The 17941-nt window shown below is 41.9% G+C and overlaps 1 protein-coding gene across 1 annotated transcript in view; it reads left to right on the plus strand.

Annotated features, from left to right (window-relative positions):
- ywhae1 (tyrosine 3-monooxygenase/tryptophan 5-monooxygenase activation protein, epsilon polypeptide 1) overlaps positions 1 to 3031 on the plus strand; it is a 29720-nt gene extending 26689 nt beyond the window's left edge. The window contains exon 6 of the mRNA XM_068316750.1: positions 1902 to 3031. Coding sequence (XP_068172851.1) covers positions 1902 to 1954 — 53 coding nt within the window. The 3' untranslated portion in view covers positions 1955 to 3031. The remainder of the gene's footprint in view (positions 1 to 1901) is intronic.
- The last annotated feature ends 14910 nt before the right edge of the window (positions 3032 to 17941 follow it).

The following is a 17941-nucleotide window of genomic DNA, read 5'->3' on the forward strand; positions in this document are numbered from 1 at the left end:
GCTTGTCACCAGCAGCGATGAGACCTGAATGTTGTTTCATGTTCTTAACACATTGTTAAAGGGCTGAATTACTAATCATCAGTTTCTTGGTGCACGACGTGATGCTCTTTTATCCACTTTCTTCTATTACATCTATGTCTTAATAATCAGAATGAGTCTGGAAATGGATGTTAAGTACTCTGGAGAGTATCCAGCCTTGATTTTTTTGTGAATTATTTTATTGTCATTTCCCCATTAAGAAAAACCTTCACCTCATACACCTTATACTTTTTTTAAATTCTAAGAACCCTTAACTTTTTCAGAGAAAATACACAATATTTTCCAAAAATTATAAAAACAAAAATATAGAATAAAATGAGGTTAACACAGTGTGCCCTCGTTGATCGCGAGTAATTCGTTCCAGGAACCACATGTGATTAACAAATTCCGTGATAGAACAACAAACTATCTTATTATTTACGGTAATCTAAATGTTTATGAACCCTCCCCATACTGATGCTAAACCACCTTCTATCTGTATTACCTTTTACCACACTCTTATTGACTGTTTAAAGCACTTTTGTGTCTCACGTAAGTCTGAGACTCATGGAATATAGCGCATTTCCGGATGTTGTCAGCCAATAAAATGGGCATACGGTACCACGTGACTGCCTACCAATAATCTGCGATAAGGTGAAGTAGCGAGCGTTGATGCGAGAATGCATGAGGGCGCACTGTAGCTATATCATAGTTGGCTTTATTAGACAACAATAAAGATGAGTGAAAAGTAATTATAATTATCTTTAACTGTGCAGGTGGTCCACAGCCCTTTGGCAGACAAGATTACAAAGCCTACCGGCCTGCTTTAGCTCATCACTGGGGTGAAAAACCATCCACATCCGCTGGTTCTGCTCTCTTGGGATAAAATGAATATCTCCTATTCTAGACAGAAATTTCAAAAATAATAAATCCTTTCACATTGTTAGCTTTTTAACTGTTTTTGTGGTTGTATTTTATATACAGATATACAAATGTTCACTTTTTTTCTCCATGTTAACCTCACAGGTTAACATGACTTTATCGGATTTATCGCTTCAGTGATTGTATTGTGTTGCAATGGCTGATGAAACGACGAGTGCTGCCGATGACATATGACCCTACAAGATCCCTGCTGGGGAGCGCGATACAAAAGTTGCTTCAGTGCAGATTTTAAGGTGTCCTGACCGCAGGGGTGATGCCAGACATCAGGAATTTTTTCCCGATTGTTTTCATAATGATAAAAAAAATATCACTTTAAAATGAGTTTCCTATACCTTTTATGCAGAGCGAACAGAAAAGTTGTAAGCAGGTGGCCAATGCGTTGAGGCAGTCACGACAAAAGGTTTGACTGTAGTCAGTCATCTTTTACATTCCCTCCACTGTTATTTTTAACAGTTGGTCAAATGTTTTGTGTTATAAGTGGTGCTATTATGTGCTGGGCCATGCATGAAGTAGTAAAGGTTTAGATCTTGTTTTTATTACACATGATCTAAACACATGCGGCATGCAGTCAGAACGGTACAAAATAAAAATGTTTTGTCCATCCAATTTCAGTCATTACATGTATAACTGACTTGATCTGAAACAGTGAATTGAGTTTCAACACTGTTCATTCTCTTACTCACATCTGTTTTGTCATCACTGTTCTTGAGAAAAATAATTGTGCACACAATGCATTTCACTCAACTTCCAACACTGATGAGGTGTGTGTGTGTGTGTGTGTGTGTGTGTGTGTGTGTGTGTGTGTGTGTGTGTGTGTGTGTGTGTGTGTGTGTGTGTGTGTGTGTGTATAAAGTAAATTAACAGATGACTTTCCAAAACTGTAAAGCGTGATGACAGAAGCAAAAACCAAGCACTGATGATGTCGTTTTTCTGTCCACCAGGTGAAGAACAGAACAAAGAGGTACTGCAAGACGTTGAAGATGATGCCCAGTGAGACGATACCACCAACAACTTGAGACCCTCCCCTCACTTTCTCACACTCCTTCCCCCTGCACCTACTCTTTGCTTTCTGTGATTCACCTTCTTCTCCTTTTTTCCTTTTCTTCCACCTCTGCAGCTTCGTGACCCAGCAGAGATAGGGAGTTAACAAGATTATTTTTCTCTTCTTTTTTTATTTTTATATTAGCCCTCACATCATTCAAGTAAATACCACTTAATTGAGACAGGAAATAAAATGCTTGAAAGATGAAGAAAGCGTCCCTGGAATGTTTTTTTTCCCTTTTGTCCTGGTACAAGCAGTTCTGAAACGTTATCTTTGTTTTCATTGTTGTGTTTGTGTTTGTTTTGCTTTCTTTTTCAAGATTTTTATCAGTTGCTGGATGTATTGAGATTGTTTTCTTAATGTAATTACAGAAATTAACTTTTATTACTGATAATGTTGACTATTAGTTAAAGGAGCAATTTTATTTTGTTTTTAGTGAAATGTCATTGGATCATTTTACTTTTTTTATGGGCAATTTGGAAAACTACAAGTGCCCTTCTTATTAGTTTAGGTTTTCAAATAATGTTGGAAAATGCGACATCCATGTGGGGCAAAGAATTGCTTAACTTTTACACCACAGTGGTTCTGTTTTTGAGTTTTTGTAGTTATCTTAGGACTGTACTTTGTGCTGAAATACTGTAACTGCAAACATTGAGTCTCTAAAGGTTGATGTATCGCTTGCTGGTTTTATTTTAAACAAAGAATCATGGGAGATTTCACACTTGTGTATAAGTCAAGCCTCTATTTGGCCCCACCCCTCCAAAGAGAGCCCTGAAATCTAAATTGTCAGTGCTTGCATGATTTAATAAAAAAAATTCTGCTCTGTCCCCCTCTTACTAAAGCCCACTTGAGATCAGAAGTTTTCTTTCCTGGCTTTGCTTCTCTGCTTTGCATCATTCTGTGTAGTTTGGAGCTGATTTGTACTACTGGATATCTGACTGGAGCCACAAACAGGGAGTCTGTATCGTTCTTATTGAAAAAACAGCATGGAATTAACAATAAACAATCTAAATTAAAAATTACAATGGTCATGTTACATTTCTAATTTCAAATCTGTTTTGAATTCTGATTTGCTGCTCTGTGTGTGTTTGTGCGTACGTGTAACACTGCATCTGTTCAAGATCATCAAACCGTCCATCTAGAAAACAAGTAATTGTAAATAATTTTACCTGCAAATGAAAGTGACTAGTTAATTGTAGACAACAGAAAGGCAAGAGCCCAGAAGGCATTTTGGGTAACCGACTCCATGACGTTGGCATGAGGGCCTGATATAGATTCCAGTGGGGCTTGTGTTCACGGCCAAATCCTGTGCAGCTCAGCTGGCACATGGTCGAGAATTCATCTGCACTGGCATACTAAATGCATTGACCCTCAAGGGGATCTCAGGTCATCTGATGCAGCACTCCATTGCTGTCTTTGGTCAAAGCTGTCACATAGCCTGTAGGTGTGTTTAGGGTCATTGTCACATCGAAAAATGGATGGTCTACCTAAATGCTAACCGGATGTGATGGCCATGCTATTTCAGTGCGCCTTCAATTTTGAATAACTCAAAATAGCATCAACTGCTCACAAACACACACACTCACATACACTATCACACCTCCTCCACCGTGCTTCACAGTGGGAACCAAGCAAGTAGAGACCATCCTTTCACCTTTTCTGCTTCACACAAAGACATGGCAGGTGTTTGAACTCATCAGACCACAGCCTAAATTTCCACCGGTCTAATGTCTTTTCCTGTTTCTTGTTACTTAATCCAAGCAGTTCTCTTCTTGTTCTTCTTCAGAAATGGCTGCTTTGCAGCAATTCAACTATAAAGACCTGATTTACGTAGTCTTTGAAGAGTTTTTGAGATGTGTCTGACTTAGAAGCATTCATGTGGACTCTAGTATAAGATTGTTGTTAATTTGCTGTTTCTGAGGCTGTTTCCTCTGCAGGAAGAGTAACTGTGTTCTGTTGTCGGGGTGATCCTCCTGAGAGCAGGTTTCATCATTGTTATGGATGGTCTTCACAACTGCTCTTCAGGATATGTTAAACGTTCTTGAAATTTTCTGGACTGACTGTCCTACGGGCAGCAAGGTGGCGCAGTGGGTAAAGCTGTCGACGCACAACAAGGCGGGTCCAGGTTTGAGTCTCGCTATTTGTGGAATTTGCATGCTCTCCTCGTGTCTGCTTGGGTTTTCTCTGGGTTCTCCGGCTTCCTCCCACCTCCAAAAACATGCGCTTCTGGTTAATTGGCCGGTCTCAAATTGCCCGTAGGAATGAGTGTGTGTGTTTTTGTATATCTCTGTGTAGCTCCGTGGTGCACTGGTGTCGCGCCCGGAGTTTCCTCCACCTCACGCCCCATGCCAGCTGGGATAGGCTCCAGCTCCCGATGACCCGAGCAAGCGGATGAAGCGGTCAGGAAAATGAATGACTGACCTTCATGTCTCAAAATAATGATTGACTGTCATTTCTCTAGTTTGTTGAGTGGTTATGTCCATAATTAGATTAGAACAGTAGTCAAATAGGGTTGTTTACTCTATCGACCTTCAAAAGAACCCTAACCTGCACATCTAAAGCAATAGCGACAAACACATGAAGAAGACAGGAAGTTAACCCTTCTGGAGGTAGGCTGTTTAAGTGAAAACCATTACAGGAGACTGCCTCATGAAGCTCATTAAAAGAACACCAAGAGCGTGTAAAGCTGTCATCAAAGCAAATGGTAGCTACTTTGTAAAATCTAAAACATTCTGGTTTGTTTAACACTTGTCCGTTTACTATATAATTCTAGATGTGCTCCTTCAGACTTTGGATGTCTACAGTTTTGATCTACAACGAATGAAAAAATGTATTAGTACTGTTTTTATGGATTTATTATTGAGTAGCTGTAGCTTATTGAGGGCCTGTACACACTAATAAATTCATGTTGCTAACACTAGAGTATGCCACTAATTTCCCTTCGGGGATTGAGTATATAAAATAAAAATAAATAAAAATAGCTTGGAGTTGCGGTGTTTCATAAAATATATTTATTGCCCCTCCATCAAATATGAAAGCTTGATGCTTACAACTGTAGCATCATTTCTATTTTTATCATGTGCACACATGGACAGTATGAATATTAAAAGAAACATGTGCACAAGATCACTGTCGAGTGATGAGGACAGATTAGGTATCACCAGCTGACTTGTTGGACGTACACCAGCTCCTCTAGTCCCCTCTGCAGGTCAGGTTTAAGAGACACAAGAGAACATTCTCACTGATCGCCTCATATTTTTTGCTAGCAGATATTTTTATGATGCTCTTTAGAACTGGGTCAGTCCTCTGTTCATTCAGCTGTGACTGACAGGATGAGGGATAAGTGAAGTATATCCATTTAATAATCAGCATAAAATCTGTTAAATTCAGAAGTGACAGTGATGTAATAAATTCCTTTTTTAGGTTATGAGCTAATAAAAGTAACCACTTTTTCTGTGTGCCAAATTAAGTGAAACTTAGGCTGGTGTGGAACTGAGAGGAAGCACATCATTTATAAAACATTTTTTGGTGACAGTCCAGTACCACAAACCAAAAACTACAAAGTTTCTAACGTCTATATGTAATGGACCTGGTAAAAGGTATTCTGCTTACATAGCAATGTGAGTTCTTCACTGCATATGCAATCAAAAGAGACCCTGCTTCTTCAAGATATGCTCCACGATCTCACTCATTAGTGTGAAACTAAAAAACTGTCACACACAGTAACAGACCCTCACAACCCTTCTTTTAATTTGTCAACCTGCAAGGTTACTATGGCATTCCACATAGCTACAGTACTGTACATGGTTTCTCCTGAGTATCCTGTTGTAATATGAAACCTCAAGAGGGCAGCAAGTTGCAGCTGATCTATGAGACATCACTCACTCTAAAATAATATCTATATTTTCACAGGAGAAGATGGTGGACAAATTGTGAGATACTGTAACAGAATGACTTTATTTTCCATTCACGATATTTGCTCTCTGTTCTATAGAGAGGTTTTGTGAATCCACATCATCTCCAGTCTAATCACCATCCTCTCCTTCCTTCCTGTGGAAACAGTAGCAGTTTTCTGTTGTCAGAGCATGACTGCTGTTTGCAGAGTATGGTACGAACGTCAATGAAATATTATGAACTTCCTTTTGTGCTGCAGCGAGAACAGTTATAAATAGTCAGAGTTATTTTAAGGCAACACTGGTGACATCTACTGAGCCCAGGTCTGATCTGGGACTGAATGTCTATGTGGGATCTGGTTACAGGACTGTACCACAAAGTCACAGCAGAATAACCTTGTGAAGTAGTCTGCTGTGTCCAGCGCCACACCCTTTAAACACACTTTTAACATACAAGTATTTTTATATTGAGTTTCAGTGTAACTGCATGCTTAATGTGTAGTTCTGCACATACAAGCTGTCTATCGCTTTTTAAATGTACAGGATTCTCTCTCTCTCTCTATCTCTCTCTTTCTCTACTTTCCATATACAGTTTATATATATTACTACATATACAGTGTGTATATATATATATATATATATATACTGTATATATATATACTGTATATATATATATATAAATATATATATATATATATACTGTATATATATACGTATATATGTGTGGATAGTACAGTGGTTAAGTCAACTGACTTGAATGCAGGAGGTTGTGGGTTCAAACCCCAGACATGGCGGACACTACGCAGTGAGGGTCCTTAGGCAAGACCCAGCCTATCTCAGCCATGACTGAACACAATAAAGACAGAGTAATACCGGCTCGGACGTTGGCCAGGTTAACAAGGTCCGCGTCAGTTGCTAGGGAACCAGGGCAATCTGATGAGAAATGGGTTACTGGAACAAGACACACATGGACAAGGGTGGAGAATACAGAGTTGTTGGAATGCTGCTACACGTGTAATCCCAGAGAGAGGGGATATATAGGGCGGATGTGGGACCAATGGATGAAACAGCTGTTTGCCCAGTGTTCCAACATCCGTAACCGAAAACTGCTATCACAACTAGAGATCGACAAAATACTACAACAATACTACCGCAAAGGGGAACCAGAACGCCAGGTCAGCGAGATTGGGTACCAAGCCCCAAGAGACATAGACACCCTCAGTACAAGAGCTGCTGACCTGAGAAGGAAGATCATGACCCAAATAGAAACCTGGAGCCTCCGACAAATACCGAAGCTAAGTTGTAAAGTACCTTCAGAAGATCTGCTAGAAGATGTGAATGCTGCGATAAGAACCATCCCCACAGGGAACATAACTGAGATCAACAAGCTGATTTACAGTACAGCAACAGTAATCCTCGAGATGCTGGGGTATAAGATCAACACAGGGCATAAAAAACAATACCCTCCATGGAAGAGACGGTTAGAGGCCAAGATAAAGGCGACACGGAGAGAAGTCAGCCAGCTAGCCGAGCTGCAGAAGGGGAACATGGTGAATAAAGGGGTACCCAGGAAATACAACAAGCTCTCCATACCTGAAGCACTCGAAACTGCCAAACAGAGACTAAAGGCTCTGGCTACCCGACTGAAGAGACACACCAAGGAGATAGAGGCCAGGAGAATAAACAAGACCTTCTCCAACCAGCAAAGGTGTACTCTCAGTGGCAGGGAAATAACAGGAGCCGGTCAGACCCACCAAGAGCAGAGGTGGAGAAATACTGGAAGGGCATATGGGAAACGGAAGCATCACATAACACTGATGGCTAGTGGACCAGAGAACTGACCACAGCTGCCTCCCAGAACAAGAAACAGTAACCATCTCAATGGCAGACATCCAAGAAAGAGTGTCAAAGATGAAGCACCGGGCCCTGATATGATCCATACATACTGGCTAAAGAAGCTGACAGCACTCTATGAGCGTCTAGCAGTATAGAACCAGCTGCTAAGGGATGGGACTGAAGGCAGGACAGTCCTGATCATGACAGACCCACAGAAGGGATCTACCCCATCCAACTACCGGCCAATAAGCTGTATCTGTACAACATGGAAGCTCCTGTCAGGCATCATGGCGGCTAAGATGAGTAGGCATATGGATCAATATATGAGTGGGGCACAGAAAGGAGTTGGTAGTAACACCAGGGGAGCCAAGCACCAGCTACTGGTGGACAGATCACTACACAGAGGCTGTAAGAATAGGCAGACCAACTTGTGCACCACCTGGATAGACTACCTGAAAGCCTACGATTCAATGCCACACACGTGGATACTGGAATGTCTGGAACTATATAAGATCATCAGGACACTGATAGCCTTCATCAAGAAGTCAATGGGAACTTGGAAGACAACCCTGGAGACTAACTCCAAGTCAACTGCCCAAGTTAACATCAAGTGCGGCATATACCAAGGGGATGCACTATCACCACTGCTGTTCTGCATAGGCCTGAACCCCCTCAGTCACGTCATCACAAAGAGCGGCTACGGATACCGATTCCGAAGCGGGACAACAATCAGCCATCTCCTCTACATGGATGACATCAAGCTGTATGCCAGGAATGAGCGAGAAATTGACTCACTGATCCACACCACCAGGATCTACAGCGACGACATAGGGATGTCATTTGGATTAGACAAATGTGGCCGGATGGTATAGAGAAGAGGCAAGATGATCAGAACTGAAGGGGTTGACCTACCAGGGGGCAGGATAGAAGACATCAAGGACAGCTACAAATACCTTGGACTCCCACAGGCTAATGGCAATCATGAGGAGACCGCAAGGAAGTCATCCACAGCCAAATACCTCCAGAGAGTAAGGCAAGTCCTGAGAAGTCAGCTGAATGGCAAGAACAAGGTTCGAGCAATCAACATGTATGCACTGCCAGTCGTCAGATACCCTGCTGGGATCATAAGCTGGCCAAAGGAGAAGATAGAAGCCACAGATATCAAGACGAGAAAGCTCCTCACTATGCATGGAGGGTTTCACCCCAAGTCCAGCACCTTGAGGCTGTACACTAGGGGAAAGAGGAAGGCCGAGGAGTAGTGAGCACCCAGGCCACTGTCCAGGATGAAATATCGAAAATCCAAGAGTACATCAGGAAGATGACCCCAACAGATGAACTGCTCAGTGAATGCCTTAGACAACAGAAACCCCAGGATGAAGAGGAGGAGGAGGAGACAACATGGAGGGACAAGCCCCTACACGGCATGTATCACCATCAGATAAAGGAAGTGGCTGATATCAAGAAGACCTACCAATGGAAGAATAAAGCTGGACTGACAGACAGCACAGAGGCACTGATCATGGCAGCACAAGAACAGGCCCTAAGTACAAAAGCAATAGAGGCCAATATCTACCACAGTAGATCTGACCCAAGGTGCAGGCTATGTAAAGAAGCCCCAGAGACAGTCCAGCATGTGGTAGCAGGGTGTAAGATGCTAACCAGTATAACAGACAAGAAAAGATTGATTAATTTTGGAGTTTTATTAATTTCACCAAAATCCCTCACGATGTGTTTTGATTTCTTTTGAGGGTGTGAATTTATTTATTTCAGTTTTATATTTTGTATGTCCTTTGATGCTTACGGTCAGCACCTTTATTTTGAAAAATAAAGGAAGTGATGTCCGTAACATTCGGTCCATCCGACTCTCATCAGTCTGCCTTGAACCTGACTGCGGGAGGTACGTGCATCGAGCGGCTGTCCAGAAAAAGTTTTAGTTACAAGTTTTAATGACGATTTCTTGCAATAATGAAAAGTAATGTTGTTCGGTAACATGTTTATGGTGTTTTCTGTTGTGGAATGTAATTGATTAGCTGCTTTCGAATGGGAAAATGTAAGCTAGCTTTCCACGTGTTCTACCTGTGTGCGTGTGTGTGTGTAAGTGGGTGTGTGGAGGGGTGCGCAGGAGCGCGCGCGCCAACTGTTCTCTCTTTTTTAATGCAACTTAACATATTTCACCCTTGTGTTAGATGTTGCATGGAGGGCATGAATAGTCACACCCTGGTTTTTTTTAATTTCATCACGCTGCAGGTATGTGCAAAGGTGTTTAGTGTCCTGTGTTATGTTCATAAATTGTAGGTTTCTTTCATGTACATTGTATTTTATTTTCATTAATTTATATTTCATTTATTTTCTGTGACATTTTGAATGTTTTAAGTGAGTCTGCCTTAAACCTGACTGCGGGAGGTGTTGCATGGAGGGCATGAATAGTCACACCCTGGTTTTTTTTAATTTCATCACGCTACAGGAATAAATTCCAACCGAAAAAGTCACCTCTGTGTCCGGTCTATTGCGCACCAGAACACAACGCAGTGTAGTCGGATCATGCGGACCGCCCCGGCTACACCAGCTCAACATACATGGAAAGGCACAACCAAGTAGCTGTGATAGTGTACAGGAACATCTGTACCCAGTATGGACTAGAAGTACCCAAATCCCAATGGGACATACTACCAGAGGTGGTTGAGAACAAGACTAAGATCCTATGGGACTTCAGCTTCCAGACTGACAAACAGCTGCTAGCTAACAAACCGGACATATTGGTGGTGGACAAAAAGCAGAAGAGAGCGGTGGTGATAGATGTGGCGATTCCAGCTGACGCCAACATCAGAAAGAAGGAACATGAAAAGATTGAGAAGTACCAAGGGTTGAAAGAACAGCTGGAACATATGTGGAAGATCAAGGGTAATGTGGTCCCCGTGGTAGTAGGAGCACTTGGGGCAGTGACCCCCAAACTGGATGAGTGGCTCCAGCAGATTCCTGGAACAACATCTGAAGCCTCAGTCCAGGAGAGCGCAGTCCTAGGAACAGCTAAGATACTGCGCAGAACCCTCAGACTCCCAGGCCTCTGGTAGAGGACCTGAGCTTGAGGATGACACACAGATACCACCCTGAAAGGGTGAGAGGGACATATTATATATATATATAGTATATATACAGCATATATGTAAATATATACTTTATATGGAAAGTAAAGTCATATATATAATATATATAGTAGTATATTCTATAGTATACACAGTATATAGTGTATGTATATATGTGTGTGTGTGTGTGTGTGTGTGTGTGTGTGTGTGTGTGTGTATATATATATATATATATATATACAGGTATATACCTATATAGTCGAATAAACTCACTTGAAAACCTCACACTGTCACATTTTAACTCCACCCACCACCTGTCAATCGAGTGCCCAACCAATCACGGAGCCCAACCAATATGACGCATCTGCCAGAAGGAATCACTGCGTCTGGCAGTGAGAATTTTGTTGCGGTTGCGCCTTTCGTCCACACGACAACGAAGATATCCGGGATGAAAATGCTGGCCAGAGTTTTTTGAAAACGATGGGTCTGCGTTGTCATGTGAAAGCTGTAACTGAAACATTTTCTATCTGGGGGGCATTAGTGTTTGTGACCCGTGTCTACATGGACACACAGAATGGACAAAGTTTATTTATACATGTATGTATGTATGTATATATATATATATATATATATATATATATATATATATATATATATATATAAGAACATGTGGGAAAAAAAGAGCAAGTGGAAGAAAATTTTTAGAGAAGTGATAGTTCTGTTAGCTGACTACTTTTTTTTTTAGATCTACATCGATTGTCACATCCAAACAAAAACCATAGCTGGACAGACTGCGTGCTATAGCCATCTAGTTTCGCTCAGAATTTGTTGCCGTTTTCTCTGTCGTCCCTGCTGATTGGACTTTCTGCTCAAAAACATGAAATTGTTGGATGTTATGACACTCTAAAATTATTTTAACTGGGAAGTCAATGTACAGTTAGTGATGGGCAGATGAAACCCCATGAAGCATTGAAGCTTTTCATCCCAATCGGTTCACTGAGGTTCGAAGCTTCATGAGGCTTCATTTGCTCTAGTAGGACATCTACTGGACGCTAAAATATCTCTTGGCATGAGTTTGAAGTGTGTGGCATTTTGCAGAAAGCCTGCGAATAAAACTGTCAGCAAAATAAGGGAGTATGCAAAACATGTACATTTTTAGTGATGGCAATACACTGTGTGTGTGTGTGTGTGTGTGTGTGTGTGTGTGTGTGTGTGTGTGTGTGTGTGTGTGTGTGTGTGTGTGTGTGTGTGTGTGTGTATATAAAAACCAAAAATCAAATAAATTAATTTGTAATGATTCCCATAGGGAAATTACTTTTGTTTAACTCCAAATAATTGCACACGTATACAGTATACACACACACACACACACACACACACACACACACACACACACACACACACACACACACACACACACACACACACACACACACACACACACACACACACACACACACACACACACACACACACTGCCAGTGTATGGAAAACGATCATTTGGACATGTAGAAAATGAAAATACAGTCAACATGTACAGTGAGGGGAGGGTGGTTGAGGTATGGACATTGATTGTGCTTTTATAACGTTGAGTTGTAGCCAGTGATTATGCTTGGGTCATATCATTGGTTTTTATTTAAAAACAACATTTTTGTCTACTGTGGCATGTCTTAGGTGATTTTTTTTTTTTTTGGCAATAGTTCCCCTGCTCTAGAAAACACCCGCCTTATATCACTGTCAAAACTCGCGGCACAAACCGAACAACTACCTGAATCAGGCCATGTCCACACATAGAAGCATAAGTGCGTTGATAAACCCATTTATAAGCATAACAACTCAGAGAACAGGACCACGACGTGTGGAAATTCACCCTGTTCATCCTGGAGGATGACCTCCATCACAGTGTTCCCCCACCAGCAGGCAACGCATCCCGGTCTGACCTAGAACTGGTGTCGGCGAGGAACGTGAATGAATGAATAAAGAATGAATGAATAAATATATATTACTTATAAAGAAAGAAACAGATGAACAAATATCCAACTATCAAGCATGTTTATCAACACGTCTTCAACGTAGAGCTGTTATACATCAGAAAAGAGCCGCTTTTAACTCCATTCACTATGTGTACATGTAGACACTGGTCACACGCACTAATGTCACAGCAGTTTTCGTCGCAGGGAGACGCCCCCGCATAGAAAAAGTTTCGGTTACAGCGTCCACTTGACATGGCATACCCGGCGTTTTCAAAAAGCTTCACTTTGACCAATGTTTCATCCCAGATATCTGCGCTGTCGTGTGGACGAAAGGCGTAATCGCAACAAGAAGCTTTGCTGCCCAATACCTTATGCCATATTCTTCACGTGATTACTTCTGGCAGATGCACTGTGATTGGTTAGGTGCTGTGATTGGTTGGGTCCTTGATTGACAGGTAGTGGGTGGAGTTAAAAAGAGTGACAGCGTGAAGTTTTCAAGTGAGCTTATTCAAATATATAGGTGTAGATATATACAGTGCACCCTCGGTCTTTGCAGTTAATTTGTTCAAGGAACCACACGCGACTGAGGAACCTGCTATTGAGATTGTGATCTATTTATTTTTTACGGTAATTTAAATGTTTATGAACCCTCCCCATACTGATATGAAACCACCTTCTATCTCTCATGTGAACTGCGCATGCGCGAGCTAGCCGCAGGTTTTCGTCTGCTCCGTTGTATGTCTTCTTTTTCTATTGTTTTTCTTTGTCTTATCTAAGTCTTTTCCTTATTCACTTAACCACGAGGGAGGAGGGCTAGCTCTGTGATCGGTCAGGATCTGGACTCAATACAGACTGTTCTAGAGAGGAGGACTATGTCCAGGTTTAGATCGATCCTGGGTAACACCACCCACCCCCTGCACACCACCTTCACCCAGCAGAGGAGCTCCTTCAGTGGCAGACTGCTGTCACCAGGCTCCTCCACTGAGAGACTCAGGACCTCCTTTGTGCCTCGTGCCATCAGAGGGCACAACCACTCTCTCAGAAGGAGGGGGTCTGAAGCCGCAGGGTCATCAAGGTCGGGTGAGAAGGGGATAGACGAGGGGGGCCTGGGACGCACTGTGGATGCACTGTGGGACACTTTGTGGGGGTCCTTAGTGTCAGTTTACAGCTCGGTTCATCCACGTGTTACTGATCATACATCATCTACACCCAATGTTCTTTCTTCTCTTCTTCTCTCATGTCCCTATAATGTAACTTATACAACGTCTTTTGGCTGTGCCATTACTCTCTGACATTGTTATGTGTATTTATTGTATGTCTTGTGAGCAGATGTCACCTGAATTTCCCTTGGGATCATTAAAGTATCTATCTATCTATCTATCTATCTATCTATCTATCTATCTATCTATCTATCTATCTATCTATCTATCTATCTATCTATCTATCTATCTATCTATCTATCTATCTATCTATCTATCTATCTATCTATCTATCTATCTATCTATCTATCTATCTATCTATCTATCTATCTATCTATCTATCTATCTATCTATCTGTATTACCTTTTCCCACACTCTTAACGACTGTTTAAAGCACTTTTGTGTCCTGATGCCGTCAGTCAATAGAATAAGCATACTGTATCACGTGACTGCCGACCAAAAATCCGTGATGAGGTGGAGTCGCAATCGTTTATTCGCGATCGCGCAAGGGCAAAATGTATATGTATGTATGTGTGTATATATATATATATATATATATATATATATATATTCCAGATTCCAGCTGATGCCAACATCAGGAAGAAGGAACACGAAAAGATTGAGAAATATCAAGGGTTGAAAGAACAGCTGGAACAGATGTGGAAGGTTAAGGTTAATGTGGTCCCCGTGGTAGTAGGAGCACTTGGGGCAGTGACCCCCAAACTGGAAGAGTGGCTCCAGCAGATTCCTGGAACAACATCTGAAGCCTCAGTCCAGAAGAGCGCAGTCCTAGGAACAGCTAAGATACTGCGCAGAACCCTCAGACTCCCAGGCCTCTGGTAGAGGACCCGAGCTTGAGGATGACACACAGATACCACCCTGAAAGGGTGAGAGGGATTTTTTATTATATATATATATATATGGTTCCTACAACAACAAATTTGTTTTCTTCAGCTTGCTTGTTTTTGCATTTTTATGCATTTTGGATTTTTTTATACTGTATATATTACGCACACACACACACACACACACACACACACACACACACACACACACACACACACACACACACACACACGCTCAAGGGGCAGGGAGTTACATACTACCCAACGAGCAGCTTGTGGGGTTCATGCCTTGCTCAAGGGCACCTCAACAGTGCTCAGGCGGTGAACTGGCACCTCTCCAGCTAATAGGTCATACTCCATATGTTTTGTCCACGCTGGTCCAAGGCAAGACCTAGTGGACTGAGTTACTGCCGCCTCTATCCTTCTGTGATAGACATCATGGATTTCCTCCGCTGAAGTTGAGTTTTTCTTCTGTGTCCCAAAACACAACCTACTGGTTTGACCCTCTTAAAGGATCCAAATGTCAAAATTAGCATACTGTTGACTTTGTTGAAGCAAGTGCTCTGAAATAAGACAATATATTTTTACACACATGTGCATGTTTTGGCACTTCCATGTTGTTTCTGGAGTCTCTGCCTCTGTCTTCTCATCCTGACTTATTTGAAGGGAAGGAAACACGATGACACAAACTCAAACACATGGAAATGAAAAATAAGATTCCTTTGTCCTGCAGCATGATGAGGGAACACATGGAATTTGACCTGCTGTCCATCCATCCCCGGAGATGTTTGACACAATAGGAAAACAAGATAAAGAAGTGGAGTCTTCACAATGTTATTCAAACGTGTATATAGTAGGAAAGTAGCGATCACGTGTTTTCAGAACACATATTTGCAGTAATCATGTGGGAGCATTCTCTTCAGCATTTGGACTCCTCAAATTTGAGATCAGGTGTGTGGCTCTCATTTGTCTACCTCTAAATATTGAAACAAACCATTAACATTAACATTCATTCATTCATCTTCATACCGCTTCATCCGCTGTAGCTGGTCACGGGGAGCTGGAGCCCATCCCAGCTGACTAGGGGCGTGAAGTGGGGGAAACTCCGGGTGCGACGGCAGTGCACCACACACACACACTACAGGCAATTTTGGATGGCCAATTCACCTGAAGCGCATATTTTTGGATGTGGGAGGAAGTCAGAGAACCCACGCAGACACGGGGAGAACATACAAATTCTGCACAGAGTGGGACGCAAACCTGGAACCACCTTGCTGTGTGGCGACAGTGCTACCAGCTGCACCACCATGCCGCTCCATTAAAATCAACAAAAATATCGAAAACAGACATTTTACAGCAGCATGTAAACTTTTAGTACATTTAGTTTACTAATCTCCCGTCGCGCTACACTACAAATGATCTGCTGTTATGTTTACCATTTTGTCTCAGTTTCATCGTGCACATGGTGGAAACAGTGTGCTTATCTTGTAATCTGTCATTAAAAAGCATTTCTTCTTAGAATGGAACTAGGAAGAGCAGAGTCTATTCCAAAGAGTGTCTGGTCTATGTGTGCGTATTTGTGTTTGCTCGAGTGGGTGTTTTTCAGGGCCACAGGTTTCCTGTTGATGCCAGGCTGTCACGAGCGCCTTGAGCTGGGGTCATAGGTGAAAGGATGCATGTCACTCTCTTTTTCCTTCTCTTAACAGCTGCGATGCACATTTGAACAATTCCTGTACCATATTCATTAATGCATAATTTTAACATTTTTATTGACTATATTTTTATAAATTCATAATTACTGTTTCTCTCACCATCCAAAATGTGGCAAAAGCTGAGAGGTTCTCAGTTCAGTAAAATAGAGGAACCACTTTTTTTCATTAAACTACTTTAAAGACCCTTTGAAATCCCAATATCTCAACTCGTGAAAATAAATTAACTTAATCCAAATTAGGCAAAACACAAAATGAATACAATGATCGGCAAAATACAGCCCGGTATGATGAATTGGCAATTTCACAGTTTTTATTTTTGGATACTTCTTTTCCTTTCCGCTTTTCCCTTCAGGGGTTGCCACAGCGAATCAATTGCCGCCATATAACCCCGTCTTCTGCATCCACTTCTCTCACACCAACTACTGAACCTCCTCTTTGGTCTTCCTCTTGGCCTCCTGCCTGGCAGTTCATATATTCACTATCTCTCCTCTGGACATGTCCAAACCATCTCCGTCTGGCCTCTCTGACTTTATCTCCAAAACCTCTAACATGTGCTGTCCCTCTGATGTACTCATTCCTGATCCTATCCATCCTGGTCACTCCCAGAGAGAACCTCAGCATCTTCATCTCTGCTACCTCCAGCTCTGCCTCCTGTCTTTTCCTCAGTGACACTGTCTCTAGACCAAACAACATCGCTGGTCTCACCACAGTTTTGTACACCTTTCCTTTCATTTTAGCTGAAACTCTTCTATCACACATCATACCTGACACTTTTCTCCACCTGTTCCATCCTGCCTGTACATGCTTCTTCACCTCTTTTCCACACTCTCCATCATAGTCCATGGAGATTCCTGTCTAACCTTGTCTGTCAGCCTGTCCATCACCATAGCGAACAAGAAGGGGCTCAGCGCTGATCCCTGATGCAGTCCCAACTCCACCTTTAACTCTTCTGTCACACCTACAGCACACCTCACAAAAACACAATGCAGCTCAGTCTGGCCTTCTCTGTGCTTCTCTATCAACATCCTCAAAGCAAATACTGCATCTGTAGTACTCTTTTTTGGCATGAAACCATAGTGCTGCTCACAAATGCTCACTTTTGCCCTTAGTCTAGCTTCCACTACTCTTTCCCATAACTTCATTATATGGCTCATCAGCTTCATTCCTCTGTAAGTTTTTATTTTTGGATATGTGGCCATGTACCATCTTTATGGTCTGCAATCATCTTGAGTTCTGTGGTTATTGATGCTCTGCTCTAGACATCAACTGAAAAGATTTACTGTATATTTTAGTCTCGACCAACAGAGATGCATCAAGGCCCTACTCTGACAAACAGAGCTCTCCTGCTATTTCACATTGCAGTGATAGATCAACATCATGTCATTATTGTGATTTTCC

Source organism: Antennarius striatus, chromosome 6 (assembly GCF_040054535.1).
Source record: "Antennarius striatus isolate MH-2024 chromosome 6, ASM4005453v1, whole genome shotgun sequence".
NCBI lineage: Eukaryota > Metazoa > Chordata > Actinopteri > Lophiiformes > Antennariidae > Antennarius > Antennarius striatus.